This window comes from Bombus vosnesenskii, unplaced genomic scaffold (assembly GCF_011952255.1).
Source record: "Bombus vosnesenskii isolate JDL3184/JDL3185 unplaced genomic scaffold, Bvos_JDL3184-5_v1.1 scf7180000013266, whole genome shotgun sequence".
In the NCBI taxonomy this organism is placed as follows: Eukaryota; Metazoa; Arthropoda; class Insecta; order Hymenoptera; family Apidae; genus Bombus; species Bombus vosnesenskii.
Genome location: NW_022882926.1, coordinates 4,910,868 through 4,927,962, shown reverse-complemented (window position 1 = coordinate 4,927,962; position 17,095 = coordinate 4,910,868). Strand labels below are relative to the sequence as shown.

The window sequence follows — 17,095 nt, the reverse complement described above, 5'->3', positions numbered from 1 at the left end:
GTTTCTTGCCAGTTTGCTGGCCATATTTTTCCCGCTACTGTCGGGAGTTTCGGTTAGCTGCCAGGGAAGATATACAACGGTATACGCATTAGCGTAACAAATTCGGTCACCGTCGCGATATATTGAACAAAGGATTACCAATATCAGCTTCCGGGGATAGTACCTAATAAAGCCCAATTTTCTCCTACCTGCTTTGTAAACGAACTTAAAAAAAGATTGAACACGTGCGCAACCATCGCCATCGTTTCTTCTCTTCGTAAGGAAAAAAAAGTGACACGGAAGTTCCGTGTCTTCCGACGGAAATTACGGAAGCAGCGATTTCTGCCCGCTTTCGAAAGAACGTTTATCTGTGGAAAGCGGATGAGGTTAGAGCGGATACGGTAAGAGTTGCTGTTGATGCGGGTTTACAGAGGAAACTTACCTTCGCTCGCCAGTCGTACTATAATTGTTCGTCGAGCGACGTGTTGGTAAAGCGAACAGGGGACGAAAGTAAAGTATGTTTACTTTCAAAGACAATTAATCTTCGGCTTTCAAGGAGACGCGTATGATTTAATTCCGGCTGGATTGGAGCGGTGTTCAAATGTCAGCGCGAAGTTGGTCGCGCGACGGAAACTGAAATCGTGTAAAACAGATTCCCCGATAAATCTCGACCGCTCGTAAAGGTGGGTTGGGGAGGGCGGTCGAGCCAGTGTTCGTTCTGGTCTAATTTGTGGATCGTTCGCTAAAAGGAAACTACGTCGTCTACAGGATGGGGGAGAAGAATTTATAGATACCCTAATACCGAAAACTCAGAGTGAATAGTTCACGAACAGGCTCGACCAGAGGGTGAGATGTGATAAATTTTGGAACTGACCCGACTCACGCGTGTACCATCGTCAGGCAAACTCCGCTGATAATTTTTCGAGCGATGTAAATCAAGGAAACTCTCGCATGAAAAAACATGGAATCGGTAGAGACACGCCCTTGTAACAATTCTAATTTACGCGGGATAGCGTTATCAATAAGCGACACGGATCATCTTGTTCGTCGTTTATTCCACGCGTTCATAGTTCTTTCTCCCTTCGCTAAATTTCGTTGTTCTTTTTTCCTCGATATCCAAGAAAAATTATTACGACGTTGAGGAAAATTTCCTGAATTATTCGATCGATTTCTTCGAATACGCGGAGCGTGGATAAAAAATTATCAATCTACGCTTTATTCGGTTCCCGAGTGAACTAATTTATGATATGAATTTATGATACGATCCGCCTGGTTATTCAATCGTAGCTGCATCTTTGGTCAACGCATAAAAATTTATTTCTCCATTAATCCGTCATTCGCGTACATCATTGGCTTTATACAATATCGATGAGTCAATTAACGTTGCGCTTTTGTATATTTCGCTTACGGACGATATCGTTTTTCCATCGTAATTACCAGCTAAATGCATTACTATGCTTGGCCAGAAAGTATTTCCAAATGTATTTTGCATTATAATGTCGCATGATTTATTTTACGCCTTTATGAAACATTGTAAAATAAGTACGCTAATTAAAAGAGCACAGCAAACGTTCATCTTCCTCCGCCGACATTAATACCTTACACCCTTTTGTCTTCAGGTCAGAAGACTCTGCGGAAGTATCCCGTGATGGTGTTCATTCACGGAGAGAGCTTTGAATGGAATAGCGGCAACCTCTACGACGGTACTATATTGGCATCTTATGGTAACATCGTCTTCGTCACTATCAACTTTCGCCTAGGCATTCTAGGTAAGTTATGCAGACTTAATGCTTGGAGTTAAACTATGTACCTATGTAATTCACTATCTTTTAACGAATTCAGTTCTTCAAAAATATAACACGTATGTAAGAAAATGTCAAAACTGTAATCTTCCTTGTAAGTAACCTTAGATGAATCATATTTCCGCGGTACGGTCTTCCTGTAGTACGATTATACTACTTACTCGTTGCTAGTAGTACGAGTCAAGTATTCCCGCGTTGCTGTGTTTTCACGATGGATTCATCTGAAAGGCAGATGAGACCAGAAGATACTGGGCGGAAATAGGAGGCGTGGGTCACATGAAATCGAATTCGATCGTTCTGGATATGAAACGTCTGAGAGAACTATGCGAGAAAGTCCCGCGCCATCGCATCGTCTCGATACGAATTTATGAAATCTTGCCGAGCGCCGCCAGCGGCAGCGTTGCATGAAATCAGGAATTCTGCTTCATTAACGTTCGTGCTTCGCTACGCCAGCGGCTTTTTGATCTTCGACCAATTCCTTTTTATTTCTACCTTCTTCCCGTGCGACTGTCTATCGATCCGTCATCGCGCACCGGGACAACCGCCATCGTCTCCTGATATCTTTTGCAATCCGTCCGCTCGTATAAACAACACAAAGCCGACTCGCTCTTCGAACCCGAGGTACTTGAACTTTATACTCACTGCGAATTTTTATATCGCTTTTTATGTTACGCGATATACGAAAATCGCTACTAACGATTCAATGTGTAACTTCTAATAGTTAAATATCTGTTATTGTACAAATGGTTCGAATTTGTTGCTCGACGAAGATCTATCTGTTTTCGATAAAAATAAGGAATTCGTTGCACGGAAGCAAGAAGTCGCGAAGGTGGAACGAATGGCGAGTATAAAAGTTTCGAGATCATTTTCAAGGGAGAAAAAACAATTTTTCTCTTAGAAAAGAGCGAGACAAAAGCGGCCCTTTTGCCCCCGAAACTTCCATCGATCGTCGCCGTTTTTCCCGTGGTCTGCTCTATTTTTTCCAACCCCTTCCGGCCTTACCGGCTGCAGCTGGGTATTCGCAACGAGGAGCTTCCGCCTATCCTTTGCCCTAAAATGATAACGCAACCTCCGCGCGCGCATTGCAAATGGATGGACGTCGGTGGCGCGAGCTGCGCCGCCACATCCGACAAGTGGGATGAGAGTTAAAGCGTGGAAGGGGCAAAGAAAAGGGGGAAAAAAAGGTAGAAGGAAGGAAAAAACGAAGAAGCAGCCGCGAAACCATAATCATAAATTAGGTTAAAGTGCTGGGAAGGCGCTTAGTTAACTTCACCCTCTTCCCGTTGGTCCGTAGTCGGCTACAGTTGGCTCGCGAGAGGTCCGGATAACTTCAGCCTTTTGCAAAACAACGGGGGAAAAATATGGATAACGAGCAGGTTCCCGTGAACAAAAAGAAATAGCACGTTGTGCCAACCAGTTTTACGTCCCGAGTTGATGTCTTGGTGCAGGCTGTAGGCCTTGTAGAGTAAAAGTTGGCTTTTTTCTTTTCTCGCCTGGATAAAAATTATTCGCTGTGTAAAAGAAACGTACGTAAGATCTTTTTTGTTGTTGGAATTACAAGATTGATTACGGTGAATCGTTCGATATTAAAAGATCGATGAGCTACGATTGGCGCGAAACATTTTCTGTTTTAAAAAATATACGGAAGAATCATAAAGTCAGATATTAGGGAAAATGATTGTATGTTATTCGTTCAGTCGTGAACACTTGGTTGCAGGTTTCTTGAGACCCGGGATCAGGGACGATACGACGAGCAATTTCGGGTTGCTGGATCAAATAGCGGCGCTACTTTGGCTGCGAGAGAACATCGCTGATTTTGGTGGCGATCCGAACAGCATTACGCTCGTCGGCCATGGTACTGGCGCCATTTTTGCTAACCTACTCCTTATCAGCCCGGTGGCTAATAAGAAAGGTAACGGTTACTGCGGTGTCGCGTGTTTGCGACTTTTGCGATGCCTGAATATTAAGAGAATACTTTCGCGGAAAGAACACGTAACCTCCATTTTCGTAAAATCGATAAGACCGTCGTGTACAGGCTTCGATTTTAGAAATGCAAACTTTAAGTATCGCTTTTAGGAGTCGATCGAAGAAACCAAGTTCGTGACGAACCTAAGGAAAAGATGTAATTTCTTATGAAATTGCGCAGATTATTTTGAAAACGTAATTTCTTACAAGGATACGACTCGTTCAAGAAAATGAAACCCTCGTTCGATTAAAATTCGACGATTTGACGAACGTGAATCTCATAAGTGAAACAAACGTTTATGATCAAACGTTTCGATCTCTTCTTTTGGATATCATTAAAAATTGCGATGGACTCGTGATTCTGGAAGTTTGTACTTTGCTCGAAGGCTCGTGTCTTTCTTTTTAAAGTCGCCGATGGAAAGAATAACCCTTGTAAACAAGAAATGGCAGGAGAAAATGGAGACTACGATCATTTTTCAACGGCAATATAAGCCGGGGGGAATAGTACCGTGATGTTCGATCGATAATTATACTATAGAATGAAAAACTTAACATTTCACGCGTACAAGTAGCTACTGGCTTGATCTCAAGAGAGTTGGATCATTAATCGTCTTTCCATCTTTCGCAGGTCTCTTCAAACGGGCTATATTGATGTCCGGATCAGCGTTAAGCGCTGATGCTATCGGAAAAGCACCCCTACAAATCACCAAACAGGTAGATTCATTAATCTTGATGATACGCAAAATGAAAGCCGATGCATCAACAATTTTCTGCTCGTAATTTCTTTCTATTAAGATACGATGTATTTATTTGAATATTTATTTAACTGTTACCAACAACACGTTATATCTCTTGAACCTAATTCGTACGACTCGTATATGCGTGATCGTTATTCAAACGTTTCTGGTACCTTATCACGAAAAATTTGCATCTTAGTTTAACCGAAAGGCTATGCGGCGTAAAATTTTAACTGCCGAACGTTAGGTGTGAAAAGTGAAAGTATGACAGTACTCTGTGCACGGACCTACATTTGACTCGTGGCGAAAGGAACGTTCGAATTCGTATCTGACATCTTGTCGACAGAAGATCGATATCGTGTTCCCTGCTAGGGGCAAACGAGTCGTGTTCCATACATGTACGATCGCCCCGTTTCTACTCGAAAATAGAAGGATGGAAGGTGGCGGTTGCGATTGGAACTAACAAAGAAGGAAATATCGTTTTTCATCATCGCGACGTGCAGCTACGATTCTAGCAGACAGAGGGAACGTTCATTGCGAGTCGTTGAGAGATGGCTCGAATGATTTTTCAGGTGGCGCACGCCCTCAATTGTCCCACCACGACCGACAATGACCTGGCGTTGTGTTTACGTAGCAAAGACGTAAGCACATTGCTGAACGTGAAAATCCACAAGCCGAATTACGTTCCAGCATTCGCGCCGCTGATCGACAACGTGGTTATCCCGGACAAGCCTTTGAATTTGATGAAAAATTCTGAACTATTTGGCAGGTAGGATATTCCAAGGAATGCAGAAATCAATCTGCTACTATTTCGTAGAAAATACACGTTTTTTTAATATACAATCTCCACGAAGGAGAACCGTTTGAAGATCGAATCTGTCGAACAGGTTTGACCTGATGTATGGCGTGACGGAATCAGAGAAGTTTCACATTCTGTCACCGATAGCGTTGTTGCACGGAATGGTGGATGTGCAGAGAGATGAAGTTTTACGAGAATATGCCAAGGTAATTGTCGAATCGTCAACCTGTTTTTTTTTCAATTTCCTCGTTTGTCAAGTAGAATTCGATCGCGATTTGAAATCGATCGCGATTTATTGGCAATGAAATTGGTACGCGCGAACATCGAGGGGTGGAATTTCGGGTAGGAATATTTGTATACAGGCCGATATTGAATCCGGCGAGATTCAGCCAACGCGCGAATAACAAAGTGACGCGATATTTCTTGGTCGGCAGGCGACGCACGAACTGGAAGCGGAACTAATTCTGTCGAAGATTCTGGAACAATACGGCGATTTCTCGGCCGGCTTTACGAACGACTACACGCTGAAGAATCGGGATCTCGTTCTGGATGCTCTATCCGACAGCGGTACCGTCGCGCCATTAATAATGACCGCGAATTTACATTCGAGGGCAAATCCAAAGAGCTACATGTACATCTTCTCGCATCCGAAAGCGATGCAGGAGTACTCCGGCGTAAGTACGTCCTTGGGAACACTTTCAGAGTTAGCATACCGCGAATATACGCTCATGTCGCTTAAAAATGACGAACGCCTCTAAATCTCTTCGTTGAATTCGTTTCGTTCGAGTTCTACGTTCTTTTGCCTCGGATACACGTGGCTTGAGTGAATCCTCCGTGACTGACGATCAGACCGTTTTCATAAAGTCGAATAAAACTTCGTGCAATCGCAGTTTGATAAAAGATTCACGCCTCGGGCCGGAAAAGCGCGCGATAATGGCGCATCCGTGTGTCTAGCTTGACAAATTCAGCCAGGTCAAGAATCAAGAAGCTGACAGAAATATTAAGGAGGCGCATAAATCCGCCGATGGTGTTCTCCTCGTGAAAACTGCAGCACGTACGATTAGACGGTGTACTTTGCATTTTATTCATTTTCTCGCAGCAAGCGCGTGGCGCAGCGGATTCCTTGGCGGAAACAGGCAGCGTGACCTACTGACTGTTCGTTGGTCGGTCGTGCGCAAACGGGGAGAAAAATCCCGGCTACGAGACCCATTTGGACGCCGTCCAACTATTTTTATCGGCGCTGCGTGTCGGCCTGTTACGCTCTGTCCGAGAGTACAGTGACCGACCAGTGTCGTTAAACCGAATGTAACAACGTTTCTGCTTTTCAGCTACAGCTTACAGGCTTGGCTCCCTTCCGTTGGATGCGGGATTTACGAACGATAGACCCCAGACTGCGAGACGTTCTCCACAGGAAATTCATCGCGTCGTCGTTCTTGCCATCGCGCTAGCGAAACCGGCGACAAATCAACCGATTCGCCAAACCTATCTCGATTAATCGTAAAAAATGTAAAAAATTAGAATTCCTCCCAGAAAAATACTTTGACCCTTATCCATCGAATGAGCGGGCACGTGCAATTTGTTCGGAAATCGACCTTCTTACGTTCTACGAAAAGGAAGACTCACTGCCCTCGATGTCTGGAATCTGCAATATATATATATTCAACGATCATTGACCGCGATCGTCCAGAAAGAACGGGCTTATCGAAGAGTATCGATCAACCGGAATATAGAATAACAATGGGGTCGATGGAGTTAAAGCACAACGCAGAGAAGCGGAAGTTAATAACAATGGCTGCGGTTTCGTAGAGAGGCCCCCTCTTGACCGTTCTTCTGGACCGCGAAATTTTGGCGAAACTTTGTTGCCGGCCGGCAAAGTATATCGAACCAAGCGCTCTTGTATGTTCGCAGCAACAACGTCAGTGTACCGTGCACGGCGAGGAGCTGCCCTATGTTCTGGGCGTGCCTCTCGATGGGAGCAAATACGACCAGCGTCGCCGATACAATATCGGCGAAACTCTCTTCTCCGAAGCAATGATGAACTGGTGGTGCAGCTTCGCTTACGTGGGGTAAGTTGCTTCTAGGTTGCGCGCTGTTACGTCTACGTTGTATAACAAAATGCGAATTATTGCCTTTAGGCTCGGTATCGTTGAAAGGATTTAAGTAGATCCGCTATTTTCCATTTTCTCTCTTATCTCTATGCGTTGTCTTCTTTACAGCGAACGTACATTACTGCCGGATATATCCAAAAGAACTCTTTCGATCGTTCTACCCTTTGCTAGGAAAGATGGTCCAGCGCCTCGCCATTTTCACTTGGCACAGTTTTCATAGAGACGTTCTCTACTGTCGAGTAAAATTAAACGGCATAAGATTCCCATCGGGAATTATGCTTCTCAGCAATCGCCGAAACGACCGTTGCGATTCACGGCACGAGAAACGAGCATCAGGGAGATTTAACATGGTCGTGGTTAAATCTATTTGGAAAAATAATTACAAGTCTCACGAGCGAGAGTAATATCGGGAAATGGTTAAACATAAATATTCAGTAACGCGTATAATTGAAAATCATGTTTGAAAGCGCGTCAGTCTATTTTCCATTGGTCGGTTGATAATGAATTTCCAGAGCTGGATGAAAGCCTCGCAGTTCTATCCCGTAGTCGTGCATCGCCGCGTGATGTTCCGATTATTTGTATAAAATTCCGTGAGATTTACCGTAAAGCCAGTCAAAGTGAAGTCGAGGGGCGAGGGAGTGGAGGAATGCCATAGATAAATAAAATGCGATGCTTCCATGTCCGCTTTCGAATTTATTATTTAATAATGGAATCGAGCACGACGGGGGCTTCGCTAATTTCAACCGATGACAGCATAAACAGCTTGCGTCGAGCAATGGCCGTCCACGAATTTCCATTTTCACTGTTTTCAACGGTTTACCAAAAATCCGAGAGGTATCATACCTATTCGAAGCTGGATTTTTCGAAACGTAGTAATCGAAAAATAATATAATTTTCGCAATAGAAATTGAATCCGGGGCAACGTTAAAAGTAAATTTCCAAAATTTCCATCCTTTTGAGAATGGTCGCTGGAATCGTGGAACGAAGAATCATAAAATGTTCCGTTCATCTTTTCGGTAGAGTTGCTCCGGGATAGAGGGTTCAATCCGTAGATCGTAAATCACGATGACTAAAACGTGCACCGGTTAAATGGGGCGCGATAATTAAAACGTAGGTTAAATGGAGTAGTTGCGAGCCTCGTTCGATCGTTTCTGTTATTTACTATGCGTACGTGTTGTTCTGTAACTCATCGCGAAACCTGCGTGTGAAAAAAGAGTGGCATACTTTTTCCCGTTTAGTGCGTTTAGCAAGGACCAGAATATTAGGATCGGAGAACGTGCATATTCAATGATGGGCAAAGTATCGTGGAAATTGGGGGGCTTTAAGCATTGGCGGATGATCGATCTTTCCGTTTTATTGATCGTTCGCAGTATAATTTTGAGAGAACTGTTTCTAATTTCAGAAAACTTCGAAGAGAATGTAGAGAATGTACATGCGATCGATCCCATGAGAGTTCCAAATTCGGAGAATCTGTTTCCAATTGTGCGATTTGTTAGAAATCGTATACTTGGCGCGTTCGAAAGCAGCGTCTTTTTGTCGGACATAGTCGAACAGAACGAATTCAGACAGAACGATCGCTCGAGAATAACTAAAAATTGTTATACAGTGGAAATGGAAGGTCGGACTGAAATAATGCAACAACGATCCTGTTCCTTTCGATAAAATTGGCTGCCTGTAATTTGACCCTCGTTATTCTGATACCGGTTATTGCTGAATTAACGATCCGATACGTCGCCCATTTTAATTTTCTCCATACAAGTAAATTACCTATATATACAAATTACTGGCACATTTCATTTCAAACAGAGGAGGTGCGGGGCATTTTACCACGGGCTGGGCCAATCGACTCGACTGTTTTATCTTCGAAAGCACGAAATTTCTCTCGTATCTCATCGCACGCGTCAGAAGATAATTTTCGGAAACGAACTCTATCGGCAATATCGTCTGCGAGTCATCCTTTTTGTTCGTCTCGTCGATCCTATCGGTGTTCTCGTATCGACGATCCTATATGTAGATATCATATTGTACGATTGTCCGACTTCCTTGGAAACAACAAACAATCGACCGAATCGATAATACGCTCTCTGCAACTGGTTGAGCTATTCGGTTTCAGGATCATCGTTTTATATACATACGCAAGAGATAGTTCATTTCGATCAGCGAGATTCGTTTGTGTCAAAACTTCCCGCATTCCTTTATCCCCGATTTTCTGCTGCCAACCGGAGACTTTTTTGCCGGGACAGAAATGCATATGCATCGCGACACGGCGGTGAATCAGGAGGAACTGGGTCGATCCAATTAAGCGAAACAAAGTTGTTTAATGCACGCGGTGGCGGTGGCGGTGGCAGTGGCGGCGGCGACGGCCGAAGTAGACGCCACGTGTGTTCCACACGGCTTGTGACAGCGGCTGATCGATATTGCGCGTGACACCGTGTCACGCCTCCTTGGAAGAATATACCTGCGATGGTTGCACCCATGCGTACAATATATAAACGAAGGGCGTGGTGCGTCTTTACCTTATGTTATAGTCAATGAAGAGAAAAGAATTCTAGAGAAACGATCCTTGAAAAAGTCTGACAATTTCACTTCCAGACAGGAATGATCGACGCAGTATGAATTTCGTTTCTGATCAGTGAGTTGGTTCACATTTGAGAAAATATTTCCCCAGCTGTCAATGACGTTTCGTTTAGATCGTCAGTTTCGATTGAATTTTATGCTCGCGTAGAAATCGTAGAAGAAAGGAACGTTCGACTGTGAACGGTAAAATTGCGCTCATAGTCGTTTCGGGACAGGGATCATGGTGTTCGCTGGCCGGGGAATGGCTTCCTCTCTCTCTCTCTCTCTCTCTCTCTCTCTCCCTCTGCCTCCCTTTGAGATACTCGTTCTAGGCAGAAGTTCCTTCGAACGCGCGAGTATCGCGTAACAGAAACGGAGTAGAGTTACCGTGTATCAAAATTTCGATATTGGACTGCTTTTCCGATATCCGAGCGTGGATATACGATATCATTTCGCGCGCGTCGGAGCAGGAGGGCCTGGAAATGCTACCTGGAACGGTTCTTGCCGGAACTTTATTGAAAACATCGCGAAATCGCAATTTTGGTTTTCATTCTGAAATTCGATTCCGATTGAGCCGCGAGAACGACCGACGAGCTTGTAATCTCGTTGATAAAAGTGCTTTACAACAGGGGGCACCTTTGTACGCTTCCATATTTTATTCTACGCTCTGTTTCTTGAAAATGTAGCAAGCTTCGAGGCAGTACTGTGCTTTGTTGTTTAGGGGAAGCAGGAAAACCGTGTGGAAGGGTGTGTTTTTACCTCCAAAACCGATAGAGTCGATGTAAACAAACAATTGAGAAATGTAAACAAATCACTCAGAGTATGTAAACGAACGATTTAAGAAATATAAATAAACGGCCAAAAAACATACGAAAAGCAAACAAACGATTTATCGTTGCAACTCAGAGAATTTTGTTTTTATACAAATTAAAGAATCTTGTTTTTCTTTTGCCTCAAGACTTTTCCAATTGTTTACTGTTCGCAAATTAGGAACCCGAACATTGCGAAACGATATCCTTACTTGACGGATGGACCGAAGGAATGGCGCCAATACGATATCGATTGGCCCGAGTACGAACCTCAAAATCAGACCTACCTTAATCTTAGTAAGTCCACAAGGCTGTCTTGTTGATGAATCACGCTGATGGTTGTTACGACAAATACACGAAGTGTAAATTAACATAGCGATTCCACCGAGTACGGGTAGGCACTACCGGTCTGCAGAGATGCAATTCTGGAACGAAGACGTACCCTACCTGCTTCGTCCTCCTGGCAAAGGCACACCTTTGCCGATTCGACCTAAAGGACCAAGACCGCAGATTCTCGACATCGCGGATGGGATCGGAAAGTATGCAAATGCAAGTACGGGATATGACAGCTATGGTTCCAGGTTTGTAAAGAGGATTTGGATTAAGAAGGAATAATTTGAATTTCAAGTTTGATCCATACGAGGTAGATATCTGATGAATACTCTTTTAGGAATAATAAATCCACAACCGTGAAGATTTTCGTGTACGCAACACATCGTTCAATTATCAAGCGTGTTAACGACTGACAATCCTTTAATCGTAAAAATTTCTACCGGTGACACGCGTGTTTATATCCGGCGTTTTTCTCGTTAAAAATTCAACGCGAATGTCAATTGAAAAATTAGACATATTCATTTTCGTACCGCATTATACGAAGCGGTATCTCGGGACTGTTTTTCAACCGTGTGCTAAACATTAATGAAACGTCACTTGCACGCCATCGCGCCTGCTTTCTTGCTTGTTTCGGGCCGCTTAAATTGTCTGTATTATACCGGTTGAATAGAATTCATTCAAACTTGCGTACAATGAGGCGAAACATTCGTTTATTCAAAGTTTTAATTTCACTTCGAGCTAGAAGGCATAATTCATTAACATCCTGAAAGCAAGCAACCTATCGGAAGACCCGCACTTTCGACAAACAAACGAACGCTATGATTGAATTCCTCCGAACAAGTAACCGCTTAAATTCTAACACCTCATCGAATTACTCGCAATCCTGTCTATGAATATCTGTACAAGGCCGTACAAATCTGAGAAACTACCTAACTAACTCCGATCTAAACTCGCGTATACTCATGGAACGATACAACTTTACCCCCTCCCGTGATGAAAGCTTCCGTGCAGACACCTGCAGTTCCCGAAACTTTCGCACTTGCACATGTCCCTGATACAGCGATAAAAATTAACGTTTCCTTTTCCCGTGATTTATCTCCGCAACAAAGCAAATAAGCCCTTTATCCCTTAGATTTAAGGCAGACGATCGCTACGAACCATCAACTACTGCAGACACTACAACTTCCCCGCAATCGGACGAAGAAGCGATCCCACAGCCAAGCACGCCAAAAAGTTCCTCCACGATCACTATACTGGCCGGTTTTGGACTGATGTTCTTGTTAATCGGTTTCATGGCGTTCGTCTACTTGTATTGCAAGAAACACGATGCGAAAGCTAAAGGGACTGGAGTGAAAAGACGCGTTAGTCAGAGAGAGGATTCGAAACGAGCGAAATCGGACAAGTTCGAGAACCACTATGGAGAGCTCGGTTACAAGAGCGACAGTAAGCCGGATCTGAACGACGTGATAAAGAACGACAAGGCGTACGACAACAACTCGAACTTTGGTAGACGATCGAAATTGTCTAGACAGAACTCTGGATCCACTATTGATACTCACGTCAAGGTTAGGGAGTGGATACAACAAGAGATCGTGCACAGGTAGGTAGTTTCGACCAGCGAATCAATTAGAAACGGCTTCTTTGGATAGTTTGACAATGGCGTCGATTCGAGTAAGGGTGTTCTTAGAAATTCGTCGAACAGTTGGTGATCCAATCAACGATTTCACTTAAAGACTTCGCCACTATGAGACGCGAGCTGATTCATCGAAATCACTGCTACGGTCACGATTGTTTTCGATCTTCGATTCCACATCGTCGAAATTTGCTTAGCCAACTGTTTTACTCGTCTCGCAAAAATCAATCGGACGCGGAAGTTTTGAAAAATTGTTTCATTGAAAAGTTTCTTTTCTTCGTGCACGGCCCGTTATTCATAAAATCTTCCTTACGGAAGCATCGATTTTTCTATTTATCGAATGTTTGTATATTTGTGTTCGAAAAGGTGTTCCCCCAGGTTTCTAAGGAAAACGCGAGAAACCTTGCAAAAGGAGCATCAGGACAAGCTAACGAAACAACAAGAAGTGGAGAAGAAAAGGTTAGAAGAAGAACTATCGAAAGAAAGGAAAGAGGAGCCGATCTACGACAAAGATCCAGCGCTGGTCGTACGTCCTGGCAAGAAATCAAAGGTCCCAAAGGTCTCCGTAGCCGTTGATGCCACACCCGCGACAAGAACCGAATCGATCCTGAACCAGGTGCCTATCGAGCTAGCAAAGGGCGTCGAACCGGACGATTCGTTCAACAAGAACATCGACTATCCTACAGTCGATCTCAGCCAGTTACAGACAGCTCCTCAAGTGGTTGTCATAGAGCATCATCACTCGAAGAGCGATCCGTTACCAATGGAAAACGTGTTGAAGAGCGTGAAACCGAATTTCTCCACACCCAGGATCTACGAGTCCGATTCTGGCAGCGCTAGCAGTCTTTACGCGAAGATTAACCCAAAATTGAAATCCCGCTTACCTCGTCCCGAGCTGGCAGTGAATCCTGACGGATCGACCGTGGATCAGAGCGAGGAAATTTACATGAAGATGGGACCAAAGTTAACTACATTCGGCGCCAACAGTCCACCAAGCTGTGATATAAACGTAACCTGTAGGGAGCCTACGGTAGAGAGGGAATGCGTCAGCCCGGAGGAAGCCCTAAGGACGATCAAGCGCAGAAACTATCCCAAAGTTCTGCCAGACATCGAGAAAAGACGGTCCCTTCCAGCGCCCAGTAGCTTGTTTGCGTCCAAGCAGCACGTCGGTTCGTTGAAGGATTATAGAAGTGGATCGCATTCGTCCTCTCATCAGCCACCTCAGCCTCCCCCAAGGATATTTGGTCCTTCTAAGAGCCTCGAGTTTGCAGAGGAGAACGAGAGTCAGCAGGAACCGGAATCTGTCATTACTAATCTCCACGTTGGTCCGTTGCTCAGAAGACAAGACTATACAACGAAGAACAATTCCGATCCGAGTATCATCGACTCTTTGGATGATAGGATAGATAGGACAAGAACGCAAGCCGGCGGAAGCGTCGACACTATTTATTCGAATCCTGTGTGTTCCGTTAACGAAACGATTCAACCGACCTCCCACAGCGTGGACAAGGACATAGGGAATCCGATTGCTCTGCTGGAGGCCGGGATCGGCAATCCCAACTGGTACAAATCATCTCCGTCTGGAAACGATACTTGTATAGTGACGGCGTTGTCGGAACCAAGAATCACTGGCAGAGAAATGAACAAACAGGCTCAATTTGGAGGCTCGAACTGGGACACCAGGATCCCCGGAATAGAACCAAGAATCGTTATCACGCCTAGAGTTGGGAATCTTCTGGGACAGGCGAATCAGAACTTGAGTCAAATCGTGGTGAATCTAGCAGACGCCACATCCGATGAAAAATTGGACCGAGAAATTAAATTCGGTACTCCGTTAGACTCGAACACGTCCAGCAGATCTAATATGAGCTCGATGGAACAATTGCAGTCAGATTCGTTAACTTCGTGTTCGTCTCCCGATTCCAAATTATCAAATATCGCGAGCCAAGAACGAAAAGAACCGCGAATAATAATTACGGCGAGGGATACCAAGGTTTCGTCCTCGAGCATGAAGCAACCCAAAATTATCATCAAACCTACGTCCAGTTTGCAGAGGACCAGGGATCACAGAAATATTCCTAAAGTGTCTGCCATTCCTCCTCCGGAACAAAGTTGTCAGAGCATCGATAGGGACAAGCTAGCGGAGCAGAGGGAAAAGCCACCTCTAAAAGAGAAACCGAAGATCACGAGGATTCCATCGTTTTCCAGGCGCAAGGAAGAGCCTTCGGGCGAAATCGAGAGGCCACCCATCTCCTCGTATCCTGAGAAAACGGAAATCGTGCACAGGGTGGAGGCAGTGGCCAGCGGGAAAGTGGTGAACGTGTCCGTAGCTTGCGATGGGAAGTCGAGCATTCCGATGTTACAACGGAAAGAGAGCGAGAAGTGTTCGAGCACAGAGTCGAGCAACGGAGCCTTGAATACGGGCACGATCAAAAAGAAGCCGGTGAACAGGAAGTAGGAAGCGTCTATCGCGTGCTTCATGTACCATTGTTAAACTTCAGCTACGTATTTTCAACTGAGTAGCACTATGCGTTTGGAATCGGTAATCTGATGGTCCGCTTGAAGCTGTAATTCTGTGATGATAGTTGAAACAGAGAAGGGACGACAATTATTTTTGGTCTATCTTGGAATTTTGAACGTGGTGGAGAAAGAAGAACGACTTTGGTAAAGCTTGGGGACTATAAAATTGAAAGTGAGTGCGATAAGATGTCGTTTGAGGTTCGAATCCCTTGAGTTACGAGCAGGCCAGCCGATATGAAATGCCGAGTGTCGAGTGGAAAGATAAAGGGAAGCTAATGAAATTGTGATCGAGGTTCTTAATTAGTTTCCGTAGTGGCACAACGAATGCCCAGTATAATAATGGATTTTAGTACAACGAAATGATCTGCAAATTTTTTTCATACTTTAGATATATGATTTCTAGTATTTTAATGTTTAAATAATATGATTTCTGTAGTAGATACAATCTTTTTGTACTATTCTCAGTAATATTACCAATTATCAGAGCAGACTTTAGTTCGCCTGAATCTTTTGCTACTGGATGAAAGACAAACCAGCGAATACAAATTCTTCAGATGTGATACACTTTTCTAACCGCAGCTGTTTAACGACCTTATTTTTACATAGAATCGTTCATTGTATAACCGACATTCCTATTTCTCTCGTAGGTTGTTCTTTCAGAATTCAAACATTATTAAAATTTTCTCTCAAACATCGCTACTTAATGTTTAATTAAAATTTAGCAATTACAATTTAAGATTATATGTACCTTAGTTACGTATCTGTATGCTAAATGCTGCTTACCTTTGATTATTTTTTTAATTCTACCGTTTTCTTTTTAATGTTGAAAGATCATTTTTCTCTTTTTATCTAGATTCCCGTTCTTACCTGATTCTCGTTTAAATAATTCCTTCTTTTTTACCACGTTATCGAACGTCTTGTTCGCTCGGTCTAACATGTACACGAAGCTGAAATAAACGATTTTCATACTTTTCTAGCGGAGCAACGTGGGCTGAAAGTGTTTCCCTGAGAGGAGTGTCGCGGCGAGTCTCTGGTTATCATTTTTCAGTACGCGGCTGGCGTACCATTTATCTTGCAACTTTACCTTTATCCACCGGAACTTTATTATTAAGTAAAACAAAGTCTATAAGTCACAGAACGTTGCCGGGAGGTGGAAGCTGTCTGAAGTAAGGGCTTGGTGGAAAGGGGAACGGGGGTTGGAAACGACGTGAAAACGGCTACCGACTTCACCACTCATACCCCAAATCGTTGTAACACCGTGTACGTTTGTGAATCGAATTGATTCTCGAAGTTCTACCAGAGTAATGCGATTTCCCTGCCGACCGATAAAGAAAAGTTCATTTCATTCCGGTTTTCCCCCTGATTGCACGCGGTGCTACTACTGTCTGACCAATTGCGACAACATCCTTGACAATAGCTAAAAACAAATGTGTCGCGAACGAATCCAACGTGAAGTATCGCCAGTAAGATTTTGCATTTTCAATTCTTATTCCAGTCACATGTCTGCAACTTGGTCGCTTCCTATAGATTGGAACATCGTAAAGAATCGTAATAATATAATATCTGCATGACAAAAAGTTAAATACACGTGTGGACGATTGAACATTGAACATCGAACAATTAGCACTGAACATTGGTCTTTCGTATTAATTTTGTTCACATCATTTTTTTTATATATATATCCGAGGCTAATACAATTCGTATTGTCCTTTTTATTTTGTATGTAGATTTTTTCTATGTTAAAAAAGAAATCGATCGATAAAGCGATGTACGCTACCAGCGATGCTCGATTGAAATATCGTCCTGGCTGCGCACACGAGAATATTGTGTCATAAAATGTGTATTGCTGTTGAA

The 17,095-nt window shown here is 43.7% G+C and overlaps 1 protein-coding gene across 3 annotated transcripts in view; it reads left to right on the top strand.

The window, feature by feature from the left end:
* Positions 1-16,222, top strand: part of LOC117243547 — a 55,585-nt gene extending 39,363 nt beyond the window's left edge. For 2 of the 3 annotated variants that reach the window (XM_033511144.1, XM_033511145.1), the window contains 11 exons: positions 1,599-1,748; positions 3,499-3,693; positions 4,375-4,460; positions 5,056-5,252; positions 5,371-5,488; positions 5,717-5,956; positions 7,191-7,348; positions 10,937-11,052; positions 11,132-11,336; positions 12,221-12,688; positions 13,088-16,222. In XM_033511144.1, the coding sequence (XP_033367035.1) occupies positions 1,599-1,748; positions 3,499-3,693; positions 4,375-4,460; positions 5,056-5,252; positions 5,371-5,488; positions 5,717-5,956; positions 7,191-7,348; positions 10,937-11,052; positions 11,132-11,336; positions 12,221-12,688; positions 13,088-15,179 (4,025 nt within the window). In that variant the 3' untranslated portion in view covers positions 15,180-16,222. The remainder of the gene's footprint in view (positions 1-1,598; positions 1,749-3,498; positions 3,694-4,374; positions 4,461-5,055; positions 5,253-5,370; positions 5,489-5,716; positions 5,957-7,190; positions 7,349-10,936; positions 11,053-11,131; positions 11,337-12,220; positions 12,689-13,087) is intronic. The other variant, XM_033511146.1, reaches the window with a different exon arrangement.
* The last annotated feature ends 873 nt before the right edge of the window (positions 16,223-17,095 follow it).